Source organism: Ceratotherium simum, chromosome 30 (assembly GCF_057802395.1).
Source record: "Ceratotherium simum simum isolate JZ-2026a chromosome 30, ASM5780239v1, whole genome shotgun sequence".
NCBI lineage: Eukaryota > Metazoa > Chordata > Mammalia > Perissodactyla > Rhinocerotidae > Ceratotherium > Ceratotherium simum.
In genome coordinates this window covers 1357882-1374485 of record NC_141929.1, presented here as the reverse complement: position 1 = coordinate 1374485, position 16604 = coordinate 1357882, and the positions used below count along the sequence as shown (strand labels likewise).

The window sequence follows — 16604 nt, the reverse complement described above, 5'->3', positions numbered from 1 at the left end:
GGTTCAACATTCGCAAATCAATCAACGTAATACACCATATTAATAAAACGAAGAATAAAAATCACATGATCATCTCAGATGCAGAGAAAGCCTTTGACATGATACAGCATCCATTTATGATAAAAACTCTGAATAAAATGGGTATTGGGTATAGAAGGAAAGTACCTCAACATAATAAAGGCCATATATGACAAACCCACAGCTAATATCATCCTCAATGGTGAAAAACTGAAACCTATCCCTCTAAGAACAGGAACCAGACAAGGATGCCCACTCTCACCACTCCTATTTAACATAGTATTGGAAGTCCTAGCCAGAGCAATCAGGCAAGAAAAAGAAATAAAAGGGATCCAAATTGGAAAGGAAGAAGTTCAACTGTCACTCTTTGCAGATGACATGATTTTATATATAGAAAACCCTAAAGAATCCACCAAAAAACTTTTAGAAGTAGTAAACGAATACAGTCAAGTTGCAGGATACAAAATCAACATACAAAAATCAGTTGCATTTCTATACACTAACAATGAAGTAGCAGAAAGAGAAATTAAGAATACAATCCCATTTACAATTGCAACAAAAAGAATAAAATACTTAGGAATAAACTTAACCAAAGAGGTGAAAGATCTGTACACCGAAAACTATAAAACATTGCTGAAAGAAATTGAAGAAGACACAAAGAAATGGAAAGATATTCCATGCTCTTGGATTGGAAGAATTAACATAGTTAAGATGTCCATACTTCCTAAAGCAATCTATAGATGCAATGCAATCCCTATCAAAGTTCCAACAACATTTTTCACAGAAATAGAGCAAAGAATCCTAAAATTTATATGGAACAACAAAAGACCCCGAATAGCTAAAGGAATCCTGAGAAAAAAGAACAAAGCTGGAGGTATCACACTCCCTGATTTCAAAATACACTACAAAGCTATAGTAACCAAAACAGCATGGTACTGGCACAAAAACAGACACACAGATCAATGGAATAGAATTGAAAGCCCAGAAATAAACCCACACATCTATGGACAGCTAATCTTTGACAAAGGAGCCAAGAACATACAATGGAGAAAAGAAAGTCTCTTCAACAAATGGTGTTGGGAAAACTGGATAGCCACATGCAAAAAAATGAAAGTAGACCCTTACCTTACACCATACACAAAAATTAACTCCAAATGGATTCAAGACTTGAATGTAAGACCTGAAACTATGAAACTTCTAGAAGAAAACATAGGCAGCACGCTCTTCGACATCAGTCTTAGCAACATATTTTCAAGCACCATGTCTGACCGGGCAAGAGAAACAATAGAAAAAATAAACAAATGGGACTACATCAAACTAAAAAGCTTCTGCACAGCAAAGGAAACCATCAACAAAACGAAAAGACAACCTAACAATTGGGAGAAGATATTTGCAAACCATACATCTGATAAGGGGTTAATCTCCAAAATATATAAAGAACTCAGGCATCTCAACAACAAAAAAACTAACAACCCAATTAAAAAATGGGCAAAAGACCTGAACAGACATTTCTCCAAAGAAGATATACAGATGGCCAACAGACACATGAAAAGATGTTCAAAATCATTAACTATCAGGGAAATGCAAATCAAAACTACAATGAGATATCACCTCATGCCCGTCAGAATGGCTATAATTAACAAGACAGGAAACAACATGTGTTGGAGAGGATGTGGAGAGAAGGGAACTCTCATACACTGCTGGTGGGAGTGCAAACTGGTGCAGCCACTATGGAAAACAGTATGGAGATTCCTCAAAAAATCAAGGATAGAACTACCATATGATCCAGCTATTCCACTGTTGGGTATTTATCCAAAGAACTTGAAAACACCAATGCGTAAAGATACATGCACCCTTGTGTTCACTGCAGCGTTATTCACAATAGCCAAGACTTAGAAGCAACCTAAGTGCCCATCAAGGGACGAATGGATAAAGAAGATGTGGTATATACACACAATGGAATACTACTCAGCCATAAGAAACGATGAAATCCAGCCATTTGTGACAACATGGATGGACATTGAGGGTATAATGCAAAGTGAAATAAGTCAGAGGGAGAAGGTCAAATACCGTATGATTTCCTTCATTAGTAGTAGATAATAACAACAATAAACAAACACACAGAGACAGAGATTGGATTGGTGGTTACCAGAGGGGAAGGGGGGAGGGAGGAGGGCGAAAGGGATAATTCGGCACATGTGTGTGGTGATGGGTTGTAATTAGTATTTGGGTGGTGAACACGATGTAATCTATGCAGAAATAGAAGTATAATGATGTACACCTGAAATTTATACAATGTTATAAACCAATGTTACTGCAAAATTAAAAAATAAAAATAAAAAATAAAAGAAAAAAATAAATAAAAAGGGGGAAAAATCAATATAATTCACCACATTAAGAAGATAAAGGAAAGAAAATCATATCTCAGTAGCTGCAGAAAAGGCCTGACAAAGGGCATCTAGGACCCGACGGCTGAGCCCGTGCTCAAGTGCAGACGACGGGATGCTCCCGAGAGGGGTCAAGGCAACGATGCCAACCATCACCACATCTACAGGAAAACAAAACAACCCATTTTTTTAAATGAACCAAGATCTGAATATGCACTTTGCAGAAGAAAACATCCACATAGCCAGTTAATATCTGGCGAGGTGTTCCATGTTAGGAAAATACAAGTGAAAGCAGAAGGAGATATCAACACTCTCGCCAGAAGGGCTAGAACAAGAAAGGCAGACAGTATCAAATGCTGACAAGGACGTGGCAGAGCAACCAGACCTCAGGGGCACTGCCTGTGGGAGTGACATGACAGGACCCCCTGGAGTTTCTACGAAAGTGAATGAAGTGAACACAAACGAGCTGTTCACAAACAAGCATGGCAATGTTCACAGAAGTTTTGTCCATAATAATAAAAAAATGAAAAATACCATCACCCATTAAAGGGTAAGTGGTAAACCAATTCTAGCACAGTCATAGATGGAATATTCCACAACAATGAAGAGACATGCATACAGGTGACAACATGGTGACACTCCAGGGGCACAGCACTGGGCTCAGTGACCACGTGGAGACACGTCGGACACAAAATAAGGTCTCCTCTGGGATCAGATGGGGCTCCATCCCTATTTTCCTTTTTTTCTTCCTGAGAGATGACAAAGAAGTCTTAATCTTCAGACTATATGATTGTATAGCTGAAAAACCCAAAGGAATATACAACTTAACTATTCAAATCAGTAAGTGAATTAGAAAAAAATGTTGGATACAGAAACTAATTGATTTCTATATACTATAAACCATTAGGCAATGACATTAAATTCACTTAAATTAATATCAAGACATCACATACATAGGAATAAATCTAACAGAAGAGATTCAAGCTCTCCACAGACAATTACAAAACATGACTGAGAGGAAATAAAGGCGGCTTATAAAAATGGAGAGTTACATTCGTGGGTCAGAAAACTCAATATTGTTAATATGGCAATTCTCCCCAAACTGATCTTGACATTCAAAGCAATCCAATCAAAATCCCAGCAGGCTTTCTGTGGCAATCAACCAGCTTATTATGAAATGTATACGGAAATGCAAAGGGTCAAAGACACCAGAGACAAGTCTGAAGGACACAAAGCTCAGGAAATTAAACTACCAGAAACCAAGCTATAAAACAACAGTCATCACTACAGGTAGTCCTGGATAAGGACCAAAGACTCAGGACAAAGAGCAGGAGCGGAGGGCCCCCGACTGGTGACCAAGGCTCTCCGCAACACAGTGAGCCCCAGTGACCATGTGGACATCCACAGGGAAGAAAACAAACCCTGATCCCTACCTTACAGCTCAAAAGAGAAGCAACTCCAGATGCATCACAGACTGAAGGCTTGAGAAGACAGTGTAGGAGAACATCTTCACCACCAGCAGACAAAACCACAAGGCGCCACTACACACCCACCAGAGTGACTTAAGCCGACAACAAGCATCAGCAAGAACGTAGGTCAACCCAAACTCTCACAGCTGTGGGGAGCATGGGGCTGGAAAAATCACTCCGGCAAACTATGAAGCCAGAGGGAGCACTGTGGAAAAGCCCAGCGTTCATATGTCCATGTCATTACGGTGTTGTGTCTCAAACTGAGAAGAACCCAAACGTTCCACAGCAAAAGGTGACCGTTCACACAATGGAACACCACACAGCAAGAGGAGAACCACCGACAGGACAGAACCCCATACATCAGACGCAGCTGAACAACCCACCCCCTCTCAGAAATCCCAACAGTGAAAACGTGTCCACACTGACAGAAGTCAGAACAGAGGTCACTTTGGTCAGGAGCAGTCACTGCAGATTGTACAGGAAGGACCTGCGGATACTGGTAATACTGTGTTTTTGATCTGGATGGTGATTGTCCCAGGTTTTAAGAATGAAATATAAGACATGATGTGCATGTATACCTCACTGAAGAAGTTCACAGAAGTCGTCAAGCCCAGGACCTCACAGTGAGCACTAGCTGCACCTACAGTGCACCTGGAGACGTCGGGGCTCCAGCCTGAGCTGACAGCAGGGGGCGGCGGGCACGGGACCCAGGAGGCTCTCGGGGCAAACCTGGTTCAGACCCTGGCTGAGCCCCGGGGCTGGGGCAGGGAGATCATTTACCTCACTGGGCTTTCCTCACTAGTAAAACAGGGATCATAACAGGACCAACATATACATTACAAAATGTTTTCATTTCCTAAATGGTAAAAGAATACCTGAAATATTAAATTCAACTTTTATCAGCCACCTCCGTGTCAGATCCTGATATGCCATAAAAACCACCAGGGTGGTAGCAGCTATGGCACAAGGACAGGCAGTGACCCTGTCAGTCTGTGTCACCTCATGTATTCTCACAACAAGCTTGGGGAGAGGGGGGGGTTGGCCTATTCACTGTGAAGGCGTCCCAACACTCTGGGCTCTTAGCCACCACAGTAGGAGTTATCAAGTTCGCCCACGGCAGGTTTGCCCCACCAGCTCTGTCTCCTCATGGGCACAGCAGCACACGCCCACCCCCAGCTGCACCCAGACCCTTGCAGGCCTCGCAGCCATGTGCACCTCTCCCGTGTGTGCTCTGCCTGCCTCCAGTACCATGCTGTGGCTTCCTGCACACAGCGTGAGGCCTGGAGGACAGAGCAAGTGGGCAAGGACTCGTGGACACAACTGCCCAGACATCAGGGTCTCTGAGGCCCACCTGGTTATTCTGATGAGCACCTGAGCACATCTGTGTTCATGGACTGCTTCACAGTTAACCTAAACTAAATGAACCATATGGCTCTGCTTGCTTATTTTCTCACATGGAAAACATGCTATCCTCACACCCCACCAAATGCAGCATCACCAGAGATACGGGCATGAACTCACGCAGCAGCAGCAGGAAGAACCAACAGAGACGGCACAAGCAGCAGCTGGGGGCTTCTGCTCAGACCCAAGCACCAGGACAGACGGGGCCTGGCAGGAGGGCAGGGAGAAGCAGGATGGGCAAGCAGGGACAGCAGCCAGGTGCCCCCTGAGCACTGAGGCCTGGAGCTGGAGTCAAACCGGTCACAGTGTGGACGGCCTGCCCCATGGCGTCCAGGGAGGCAGAGAAAGGCGCAGGAGTAAAGGGTGGTGACGGCAGGACAGTGCAACCCCACGGGCAATCCAGCACTGGTACCTCACCTCACCCGCACCTGTACAAGATGTTCCTTTTCGTACTGTGGAGATGAGGAACCTAGTCTCAGGGCAGATAACTGAGGCATTCGTGGTCACCATGCACTGGGCGTCCCCAAGCCCAGTATCACCCCACGGCACCACAGGACAGCAAGTGCATGCCCAGAGCCCATCATTAACAGCACATTAATAAGATAGGGTGATTTAGATTTACATCCCATTTTCCTATTCACATTGAGAACAAGCCAAACTGGAAATAAAGTTATCCAGTAGTGTTTCTAGTCAGGATAACTCAAATATGATTAAATGTCAAATTTGGTCTCACTGAAACCACAACAGGAATCCTGTGGTCCTGGGGGACAGACACGTGGGGCCAAATCGAAGTGATCTTAGACAGTAATTTCTATACATAAACCTATTACTTAAAGTTTAACTTTGGTCCCCAAATAATAAACACATCCTTACAGGAAGCAAGACCTCTTTGGCAGGATCACTCCTGTCCACACCCACCAGCCAATGGCACCTTCTCCATGCTGGCTACAGAGGACACCCCACCAAGATGGGGCTGAGGAGAGACATGATTCCACTGAAGCAAGGGACACCCAGAGGCGGCAATGAGACATTCCAGCCCTTACCCCGGTCTAGACACAGTGACTGTGCTGAGGAGAGGGGAATGAGGAAGAGAGGAGAGGAGGAGGAGGAAGAGAAGGGGAAGAGGGGAGGGGGAGGAGGAGGAAAGGGGAGGGGGAGGATGAGAAGGGGGAGGATGAGAAGGGGGAGGAGGAGGAGAGAGGAGGGGAGGAGGAGAGTGGAGGAGGAGGAGAGAGGAGGAGGAGGAGAGAGAGGAGGAGGAGGAGAGAGGAGGAGGAGGAGGAGAGGGGAGGAGGAGAGAGAGGAGGAGGAGGAGAGGGGAAGAGGAGGAGGAGGAGAGGGAGGAGGAGGAGAGGGAGGAGGAGGAGAGGGGAGGAGGAGGAGAGGGGAGGAGGAAGAGGAAAGGGGACGAGGAAGAGGAGTGGGAAGGAGGAGGAGAGGGTGGGAGGAGGAGGAAGATGAGTAGGGAGGAGGAGGAGAAGGGAGGAGAGGAAGAAGAGGAGGGAGAAGGAGAGGGAGGAAGAGGAAGAGAGGAGAGGAGGAAAAGAGTCAGACATGTTACCTTTTTCCCCGTTTGTTTCTCCACCATGTCGTTGCTGAGAGGAAATTCTTCTTGCTGTGGTGTTTTAGAACACCCACCCTTGGGCATCGTTCTTCTCCCCTCACTTGACCTTCATTTATACGGCCATCGCCTCATCATCAACCGTCTGCTTCAAAAAGAGAGGACACAGAGTGTTAAGATTTGTCAAACAAAACTCAGGCAATCTCATACTCATGTAACAGGATGGACTGAACGTAACCAGCTGTTCTGTCCAGGGCGACACTCCACATCAGGACCAGCGTTCAGGAAAGGACCTTCTCAGGATGCACCACCCAGGTGGTCAACCCCAACAGGAACATCTACATTCTGTGACAGAGGAATACAGTGGGGCAAGCATTTCACAGATAAAGACAGGATCACCCTGCAAAGGCGATGCCGTGTTTCTGGGAGTGGTGGCCAGCACCTTGGACCTCGGAGTGCATGCTGGGTCCCAGTGGCTCTGGCCTTGCTCCGCGGGGTCGGCGCCACACATGCTCTGCAGCATGGGCAAGGTCACACCCAGAGGTGCAGCGCCCTGTCCCTCAGGTCCGGCAGATCACGGCCACCACCGTCTTGGCCACGGCCTCAATACCCACTCACCACCTGGGAAGGCAACTCCCTTCCCACACTGCTCCCCCGACAGAAGGTCAAAATGAGAATCATTCTGCTTTTCAAAAAGCACCAAGCACACCCAATTCCCCAACTTCTCTCAAATAAAATGATGAGAAGCCATGTGAAACCCTGAGGGAGTCCCAGAGGAGGTCCAGGCAGCTCTGGCGCCCACTCCTACCCACTGAGCCAGACCCTGCACATGGGCCTGAGGCCTGGCCCCTGCATTTCCCAGGAAATCCCAAGACATATGCTGTATTAATTGTATTTTTTATTTTCTGTATTTTTTGATGTTTTGATATCTTTAGAAGTTTGCTGTCCGGGGAGAGACTGCCCCTCCTAGAGCTAGCCCGTTCTTAGAGACAGCTAAGGGCTCCCAAAGTGGGCACGCCTTTCACACACAAAAAAACACCAACCACCCCCTCTCTCACCCTCACACACAAGCCGATCATCTCTCCCAAAGGTAAACCATCCTGGCCTCCAGGCAACTGGATACCACCCTACAGCCCAGCCCACAGAGATACTCAAGCTGTTCACCCTGCCCTGTCTTTCCCACAGAAACCCCAACACAGAGTCTGGCCAAGGCTTTCCTCTCACTCCTGTCTGCTGCCTCCTGACCACCCTGGTGCTCCCCCCGGTTGCCCTGTGTAGCACATGATGCCCTCTCTCTGGGACCCGTGAGTATAATCAACTTCCTTCCAGGTCTCCACCCGTGGCCGCATCAACTGAGCCCGACGAGGACACTCCTAGAACACAGCCTCCTCGCCACCTTCCAGTCCTCCCATGTTTGTTCCATGCATCTTGCCCAGGGTCTGAGGTGCACGTGGCAGGAGGAACAGGAAAAAGTATATCTACTGTCACCTTCCTGAAAGCCACTGCCTTCCTCTTCACGCCTTATTTTCATAGTCAGAGTCAGAAAACATTATATACAAACAGATCATGTGCACTGTTTCATCTCCTCTCCCCACATGAACACGCCCTGTGCGCCATGCCATCTTGGGTGAGTACTTTCTGTAACTGACTCACCTGGAATTCAACAGTCTCCATCACGTATGAAGTCTGATTCTGTAAGCAGCACTCCCACCTCCTTCTGCCTGCTCTCAGCGCGCTCAAGACCAATCTGCCCTTCACCGTGCCTTCTGGAGATCCCGTCTTATTTTTCCATTATTAACTGCTAAAATCTCACCAAGTACCCTCTTGGTACTTAACTGATCCAAGAACATATCTAAGCTTATTTTGGGAGGGAGGGACAAGGCTGACCAATTCTATTCACTTCCTCCCCCAGGACACAGTGCAGGTGGCCCGGGTATTTCCATCCACACTCTCCAATGGCTGAGGCCACAAATGACATTGTCTATCTCTACTTGAAACTAAGAATTGTACATTCTCTTCCAATTTTCCACCACAAAACTGGAACGTCTCAGCCTGGAGGAATGGCATCTCAGAGCCCGACGCAGGGACAGCTGTAGAAACTCACAGCTGTCTGGGAACACATCAGCAACGTTTCAGTAGAAATTTAAAGATTATCCAGAAGTTAAATTTCTAAAAAATCCTGACTGCCTGCTCTCATGATGGAAAAATCAAGTGAACTCATCACAGAAAGTTCAACTCTCCTGCTCTTGGATGTGAACACACGTGAGTCTGTGGAGACCGTGCAGGAAACACCTGGAACAGCCCAGGTGTGAACGCAGTGCAGCCCCACGATTCCTGGACCCTGATCTCACAGCCAGTTCACAGCGTCTGGATCAGGAGGGCATACAGACGGCCACTTCATTCTTTAAACAACTGGTCTCACTCAGTGTCCCTGAGCTGGCTGTGCCAGGTAGTCTCTCTACTGGAGGTAGAGTTCTGAGCCTCTGAACTGAAGGCCTGCCTCCTTTCTGACTTCCCTGGGCAAGGCAGCACCATGGTTATAGAGCAGCATGAAGAGAAAGTGATGTTTCTCCAGAATAACTGCCCCCAACCTCCACAGCCTCATTCTCTTTAAAAACACCCACAGGGCCAGGGAGCAAGAGGAAGCAGCGATGTTAGTTTTCAGCTTGCTCATCCAGGATCTCTTCGACGTTCATGGCACCCTGAGAGCAGGTGCTTTACGAGTGGGTGTTACACCTGGGCCAAATGCTGCTCGCCATGGCCCAGGACCAGTGATGGAGATGATATTTGAAAGTCCAGGTCGAGCCCACAAGGTGTCACCTGAAGGTTTCCCACAGTGGCCCTCAAAAGAGCCCCCACCATTTCTGAAAGTACTCTGCAGACCATGAAGCGCTACGCCAATGGTGCCTGTTATGGTTGTCACTGCTGGTATTAAAATTAACACTGAAACCTCAGGGAGCAAGTCCCTTGCTACCAGGAGACACTTGCCAGTATTTTCATTTTGTAAACAATCAACAAGCTAATTCCACACCACCTGTTACAGAGTGAGGGCAGGCCCACACCTCACCAGAATGGCCCGAAGGACGTTACATGTTGGTAACTGGCAAAGTGTGCTGTGTCTTGGGCTCGCCCACCGGCCTCACTCACTCCTGAAAAGGCCACTGTCCTCAAGACACCACCCCACCCCTCCCCAAAGGACTGGGGACACCGCTGACAGGTTAGGAGTGTCATCCCAGGTGCCTGGTTTTCTTTTCTGTAACACGTGTTTCCTCAGCCCACCTTCATGACGAAAGCCGAGACCACCCAGGCTACCTCACTCCCACATCCTTGTGTTTGGGCATGGTGCTTGGTTACAAACACCTCAATGTTCAGAACTAGTCAGGAATACGAGAATAATCATGATGCTAACTCCCCAGGGCCTGGTACGTCCTACAACACTAGACTCATCTCTTTAGGTGCAGTCATTGAAACGGAGGTTCATAAGGGCTTTCAAAGGGACAGAGGCTCAGAGCTGCCGGTGACGCATTCTAGTTGAGTTTCTAGATAGAGAGCTGGACACACTGGGTCAACCCACCCTGTGCCTCATAGGACCCAATTGGTGAGCTGCATGGCCAACGGGACCTTGGTCCACCCTGACTCTGTTATTTTCTCAATGACAAACCAGATGAGAACAGAGGCTCAGATACACTCTCATCCTCTTCCATCTACTTGGTCATCTTAACCCTCCCAGAGGTTGCACGGTCCCTCGGGCTCCACACCACCCTGTGCCCCTCCATCTCATCAGCCTCTCCCTTGGCTGCACCAGCAAAGGGAATGATGCAGACAAAGTGGAACCACCAGCAACTCTCATCAACACCCATGACTCCTTCTGAGGCAGGGCTGACTCCACACATCAGAAGACAGGCTCTGGAGCGCTGCTCTTCTATGGATCCTTTATGTGGTGGGGGCTGCTGTGATGCCCCAGTCTTCCCTGCTCAATGCTAGGCATTCATTGTTAAACTCAGGAAGAGCCTGGGACACCCAACAGAGCAGTCACAGTGGAGACAGTCTTTGTGGCTGGAGGTCTTCCCTTCTAGAAAGTTCTGAAGCTGTCTCAACCTGGGCTCCGGGGCTTTCTGATCAACATGCTCCACAGCTGACCACAACCCAAGAGGTGACCACCGAGCCTCACTCCAGAAGGCCGTCTTCTCCCAGCAGGGTACCTGGCTGTCCCTGCTCAGACTCTGTAAGTGCAGCCTGAATCCCCTTGCTTCCAGTATCAGAAGTCCATTTTAAACTCAGGACGCTCTAGTCCATGTCAGAACGAAACACTCCACAGTGTACTGGGACACACACAGACTCGACACTGAGCACCAAAGCAGCAGCACTCTGGGAGACATCTGCAGAGCAGCATGAAGGTGGCTGAGGACAGCACGACCAGTCTGAGGCCTGCCTCAGCCACTGACCAGCTCCTGCTTGGGGACAGGCTGCTGGATGCAGGCCCCGTTCCTGTACCTCCAAACTGATGGCAGCTGTTCCAGCTTCACAGGCTGTCAGGGACACAGAGACTATTCGGGAAAGCATTTGAGAGAACTGGAGTGGGGGAGTCCTCTAAAAGAGACGCTGGCACATTCTCTGGAATGAAAGGCATGATTCCTACCTGCTGGCTCAAGGAATTTACCAATTGCCTGGCAGTCATGTGTCAGAGCCCAAATAAAATGCTACTTAGCCTGGAGTGGAACCAATAGCTGTCTGCGGCCAGCCCCCTGACCCACGGTCACATGGGGGTGGGAGAGGCCATCTGGCCCTGCACCTGTCCACATTGCAAGTGGCACACAGCCCACAGAAGCTTCACGTGGCATCCACCGGCAGGGTGTCCTTCCCACCTGCCCTGGGACCCTGCTTCTGTGGACTTGGAGAAACAATCCATTCAAAGGGGCTGGCAGGACAGATGTGACATGAGGCCCCTGGACAAGGACGATGAGGTGTCTTCCCTCCCAAAGGTGCTTTGGAGCAGCAGTCAAGTGTGAGCATCACTGTCAGATCCAGCCCCAAACCGCACCCCAACAAGCACACACAGGGCCTTCGTCCTCCCTTCTCTACACACATCACACTGCAAGTCCCTCTACAAGGGCAGGAGACACGGCACGCAGGACAGAGGCTCCCTCCAAGATTAAACCTGACACAGCAGAGGTGATAGGTGCTCCTGCAATGCCTACAGTCCAACAAAAACTCTAGGAATGTTGGCCTGACTCTACCTTTTCCAGTGACAAGCTAACAGCAACAAACGATGGGGAATCTAAAGGCATTTTTAATGGCCTCATGTAGATCAGAGCTGGAGTTCACATGGAAAAAGCCACAGCTGGTAAAAGTTCCCACAGGTGCCGTGCGCCCTGTGTCCATAGGACAGGGAGGGCTCGGCCCAGCTGGGCTGGAGCAGCTCTGGGAGGGAAAGCACAGTGCAGCTGGACACAGGGTCAACAGCTCCAGCCACCCCATGCAGACCACACACACCAGTGGTCGAGGAAGGCCCACCAGCTGCTAGGGAGCCTTGTTCAGCTGAGCTGCAACCACAGCAAGAGGAGAAGCAGCCCAAGAGGAAGATCAGCATGAACCAGCACGCATACCAGGAGAGAGTGCAGAGAACAGACACATCAGGAACACACCTACCCAGCCCACTGGAGAGCCCTTAGGAGATACAGACCAAGAACCAGAGCAGAGTGCTACAAAAGAGAAACCAAGAATGAGAAGCAAATTGGCTTTAGTAAAGTCTAGAAAAATTCAAGGAGAGAGAATAAAAGATTCAGAAATTTAAAAATGAGAGAAAATGTAAGTTCTGGAGAACCAATCCCCAAAGCCCACTACCATACAAAGGCAAAGACATTACCAAAGAAATAATCAAAGAAAACAGCTGAGATATGACTCTTTAAACAGAAAGAATCTTACAGAGAGGGCAGACAGGAACGGGCTGAGACCTAACCTCGCCTCATCTCCAGAAACTCCACCACCACAGACAAGAGGGCAGGGGTAGCGCCAGGTCCTCCGTCCAGGAGGGAGACTCAGGTGGCATCAGAGTTCTTGTTGACTCTGTGGGCGCCAGGCAACAATGGAGCGATGGTCCTGAGAAAATTATTTCCAGACTGAAACACCAAACTCAGCCATGCTGTCCACCAGAGGAAGCGCAAAGACATTTTTGAGCACGCAAAAAATGAAGTAACCTCCCCCCTGTACCCTTCCTGAAGAGGGAACAAGAGGTCGTGCTCAGCAAACTACAGCCCCAGGCCAAAGCCAGCCTTCTTCCCGTTCATATAAAACTGAGAGCCAAGAATGGGTGTGATATTTTAAATCTTTGGGGGACAAAGAAAATCACGACTAATTTTTTTTTTTGGTGAGGAAGATTGGCCCTGAGCTAACATCTGTGCCAATCTTCCTCTATTTTGTATGTAGGATGCTACCACAGCATGGCTTGACGAGTGGTGCCTCGGTCCAAGCCAGGGATTAGAACCTGCGAACCCTGGGCTGCCAAAGTGGAGCATGCGAACATAACCACTATGCCACCAGGCCAGCCCCAAGACTAATTTTTTTTCTTTTTTTTTTTTTTTGGTGAGGAAGATGAGCCCTGAGCTAACTTCTGTCGGCAATCTTCCTCTTTTTGCTGAGGAAGATTGGCCCTGAGCTAATGCTCATCTTCCTCTACTTTATATGGGACGCTGCCACAGCACGGCTTGATAAAAGATGTGTAGGTCTGCGCCCGGGATCCAAACCTGCGAACCCCGGACCGCCAAAGCAGAGCACACAAACTTAACCAGTAAGCCACCAGGCCGGCACCAAGACTAATATATATATATATTTTTTTTGTGAGGAAGATCGGCCCTGAGCTAACATCTGTCAATCTTCCTCTTTTTGCTGAGGAAGACTGGCCATGGGCTAACATCCATGTGCATCTTCCTCCACTTTATATGGGACACCACCACAGCATGGCTTGCCAAGCAGTGTGTCGGTGCACGCCCGGGATCCGAACTGGCGAACCCCAGGCCGCCACAGCGGAGCATGCGCACTTAACCACTTGTGCTACTGGGCCGGCCCCAAGACTAATATTTTTTGACATGTGAAAGCTGCATGGAATTAGAATCCCTGGGTCCGTAAATAAAGTTTGACTGGACCGTGGCCACGCCCGACTGCTGTCCTGGTCTAGGTCTTCACTCCACAGGGGCAGGCAGAGTGGACAGCCCGTGACTTCCTCTAGTGGGGTGCTTCTCAGTGCTGCCTGCGGGCCCCGAGGATGCCCGAACTGTTTCCAGGGGCCTGTGAGACCAACACTGTTTCCATCCTAATGCTAACGGGCTACCTGCCTTTCCCACAGTGCTGACACCACCTCGCCCCAGCAGAAGGTGATGTCCTTGTGTCCCTGCACTCCTCACTGTCACACAACCACAGTAAAACAGCCAGTGTGACCTACAACTGCCCTTGATAAAGCAGCAAAAATTATAAATTTTATTAAACTGCAAACCTTGAACCTTGTCCTTCCAATATTCTGTGACAAGGCGGAAGTCTGCATGAAGCACTGCCGCTGCTGGTCTCAAGAAGAGCTTCCGCAAGCGTGCAACCTGCTAGTTCAACTGGCTGTGCGTTCCCCAAACACAAATTTTACTTGCAAGACTCTCTCAGACAAACTAGCATTATTAAAAACTGGGAATCTGGCAGTTATTTTCTCAAAAATGAACAAACAAGGCCTATCACTTCAAGGAAAATTAACAGTAGTTGTGGCCAACAGTAAAATTTGAATTTTCAAGTGAAATCTGAATTTTGGAAACGTGTATCCACCTCCATTAGCCTGTCTACATCCCAATGCTTAAACACATTTTAATGAGATCGACGGTGATATAAAAAGGTTATTTTTTAAATGAGGTGTAATGAAATATGTCAACATTTGGAAGATCTGCATAACCCAGTGAACCAACATTTTCCAAATGACCAACATGGGATAATACAAACACAAGGGAAAGACCTGTTCACAATAGAACACACCACTGGGATGGCAGTCCAGCCCTGAATCACAGGGTCTGCAGATTCCACACTGCACTCCTCCTGTCAAAGAGAATCCTCACTCAGGTGAGAAGGTTCCCAAATGTCTCCCTTTTCCTACCACATGTCTCTGAGAGGCTAGATTTCTTCATACACTTTAAACAAAACAGCAGAAAGCAACAGATGGAGTGCAGACGTAGGGAGCAGCATCCAGCTGTCTCTTATTTAAGCCAGATTTATAGAGATTTGCATATATATATATATACACATATAAAAAAAACAATGCTACTCTTTTCACTAAATTCTCATTGTTGATTTATTTTGTAAAATAGTTACCTTTCAGTAAAAATTTATTTATATTTATATGTAATACTGTATTATTTGTCAATGAATTACATATTTAAAAATGTTCTCACTTTTAAAGACAATATTTCCACATAATAATTTTTTTTTTAAAGATTTTATTTATTTATTTTTCCCCCCAAAGCCCCAGTAGATAGTTGTATGTCATAGCTGCACATCCTTCTAGTTGCTGCACGTGGGACTCGGCCCCAGGATGGACGGAGAAGTGGTGCCTCGGTGCGCGCCCGGGATCCGAACCCGGGCCACCAGCATCAGAGCGCGCGCACTTAACCACCAAGCCACGGGGCCGGCCCTCCACATAATAATTTGATAGCTAGCAGCCACATAAGAGAAGCTCTATGGGGTCCCCAGTAACCCTTGAGTGCATATGGGATCCCAGCACAAGTGAACCTCTTGGAAGCACAGGGCAGAGTCAACCTCACAGAAAGACTTGCTATCAGGAGATGATGAACCCAGACCAGGAGGGCAGCGCCATGAAATCATAAAATGACCACTGAGCAGAACCCCAAACTGGCATAAGAAAAACAGGGGAAAACATCTTTTTTAAAAAAAGAAAGAACTCATGAAAATAAACTTAAAATTGAAAAGAAAGAACCTCAAATTACATCAATACATATTAGTAAAAGGAAACAGTCAAAGTCAAAAAGCTGGAGCAACAGTGTTAAAACAACACGATGCTGGGGCCGGCCCTGTGGCACAGCAGTTAAGTGCACGCGCTCCGCTGCTGGCAGCCCAGGTTCGGATCCCAGGTGTGCACCGATGCACCGCTTGTCAGGCCATGCTGTGGCGGTGTCCCATATAAAGTGGAGGAAGATGGGCACGGATGTTAGCTCACGGCCAGTCTTCCTCAGCAAAAAGAGGAGGACTGGCATGGATGTTAGCTCAGGGCTGATCTTCCTCACAACAACAACAACAACAACAAAAAACCACGATGCTGACACAGCACCAACCAACAACAGAGCAGAGCCAGAAACAACCCCATGCTCACAGTGGACACTGATGTAGGACCAAGGAGGCGCCACAGGGCAGGAGTGGAAGACAGTTTTGTCCATCAGTGGTGATGGGACAACTGGACATCCACATGGAAAAACGCAACGTGATTCCCATCTTACAGCATACACAGAAATCAATTCCAGATGGATTACAGATCTCAATGTAAAAGGTACAGCCATTAAGCTACTAGACAACAGCAGAGAAGAACATTTTCACAATTTCAAGGTCAAGAAAGATCTTTTAACCAGCAACACTATTATAAAGGAAAAGTTTTTTTGAAAAACTCTGGCACTTTAAAAGTAACAAATTTTTAAAGATCACCTTCCCACGAAGGAGAAGAGAATATTTCCTACACATATAACTGACAAAAAGCTCTTAACTAGAATATATAAAGAACTCCAACAAATC

General features: G+C 47.7%; 1 protein-coding gene across 7 annotated transcripts in view; it reads right to left on the bottom strand.

The window, feature by feature from the left end:
• Window positions 1–16604, bottom strand: part of ANKRD11 (ankyrin repeat domain 11) — a 214293-nt gene that overhangs the window by 40842 nt on the left and 156847 nt on the right. For 5 of the 7 annotated variants that reach the window (XM_087419774.1, XM_087419776.1, XM_087419775.1 and 2 more), the window contains exon 3: window positions 6837–6984. In XM_087419774.1, the coding sequence (XP_087275900.1) occupies window positions 6837–6923 (87 nt within the window). In that variant the 5' untranslated portion in view covers window positions 6924–6984. The remainder of the gene's footprint in view (window positions 1–6836; window positions 6985–16604) is intronic. The other 2 variants (XM_087419777.1, XM_087419779.1) reach the window with 1 other exon arrangement.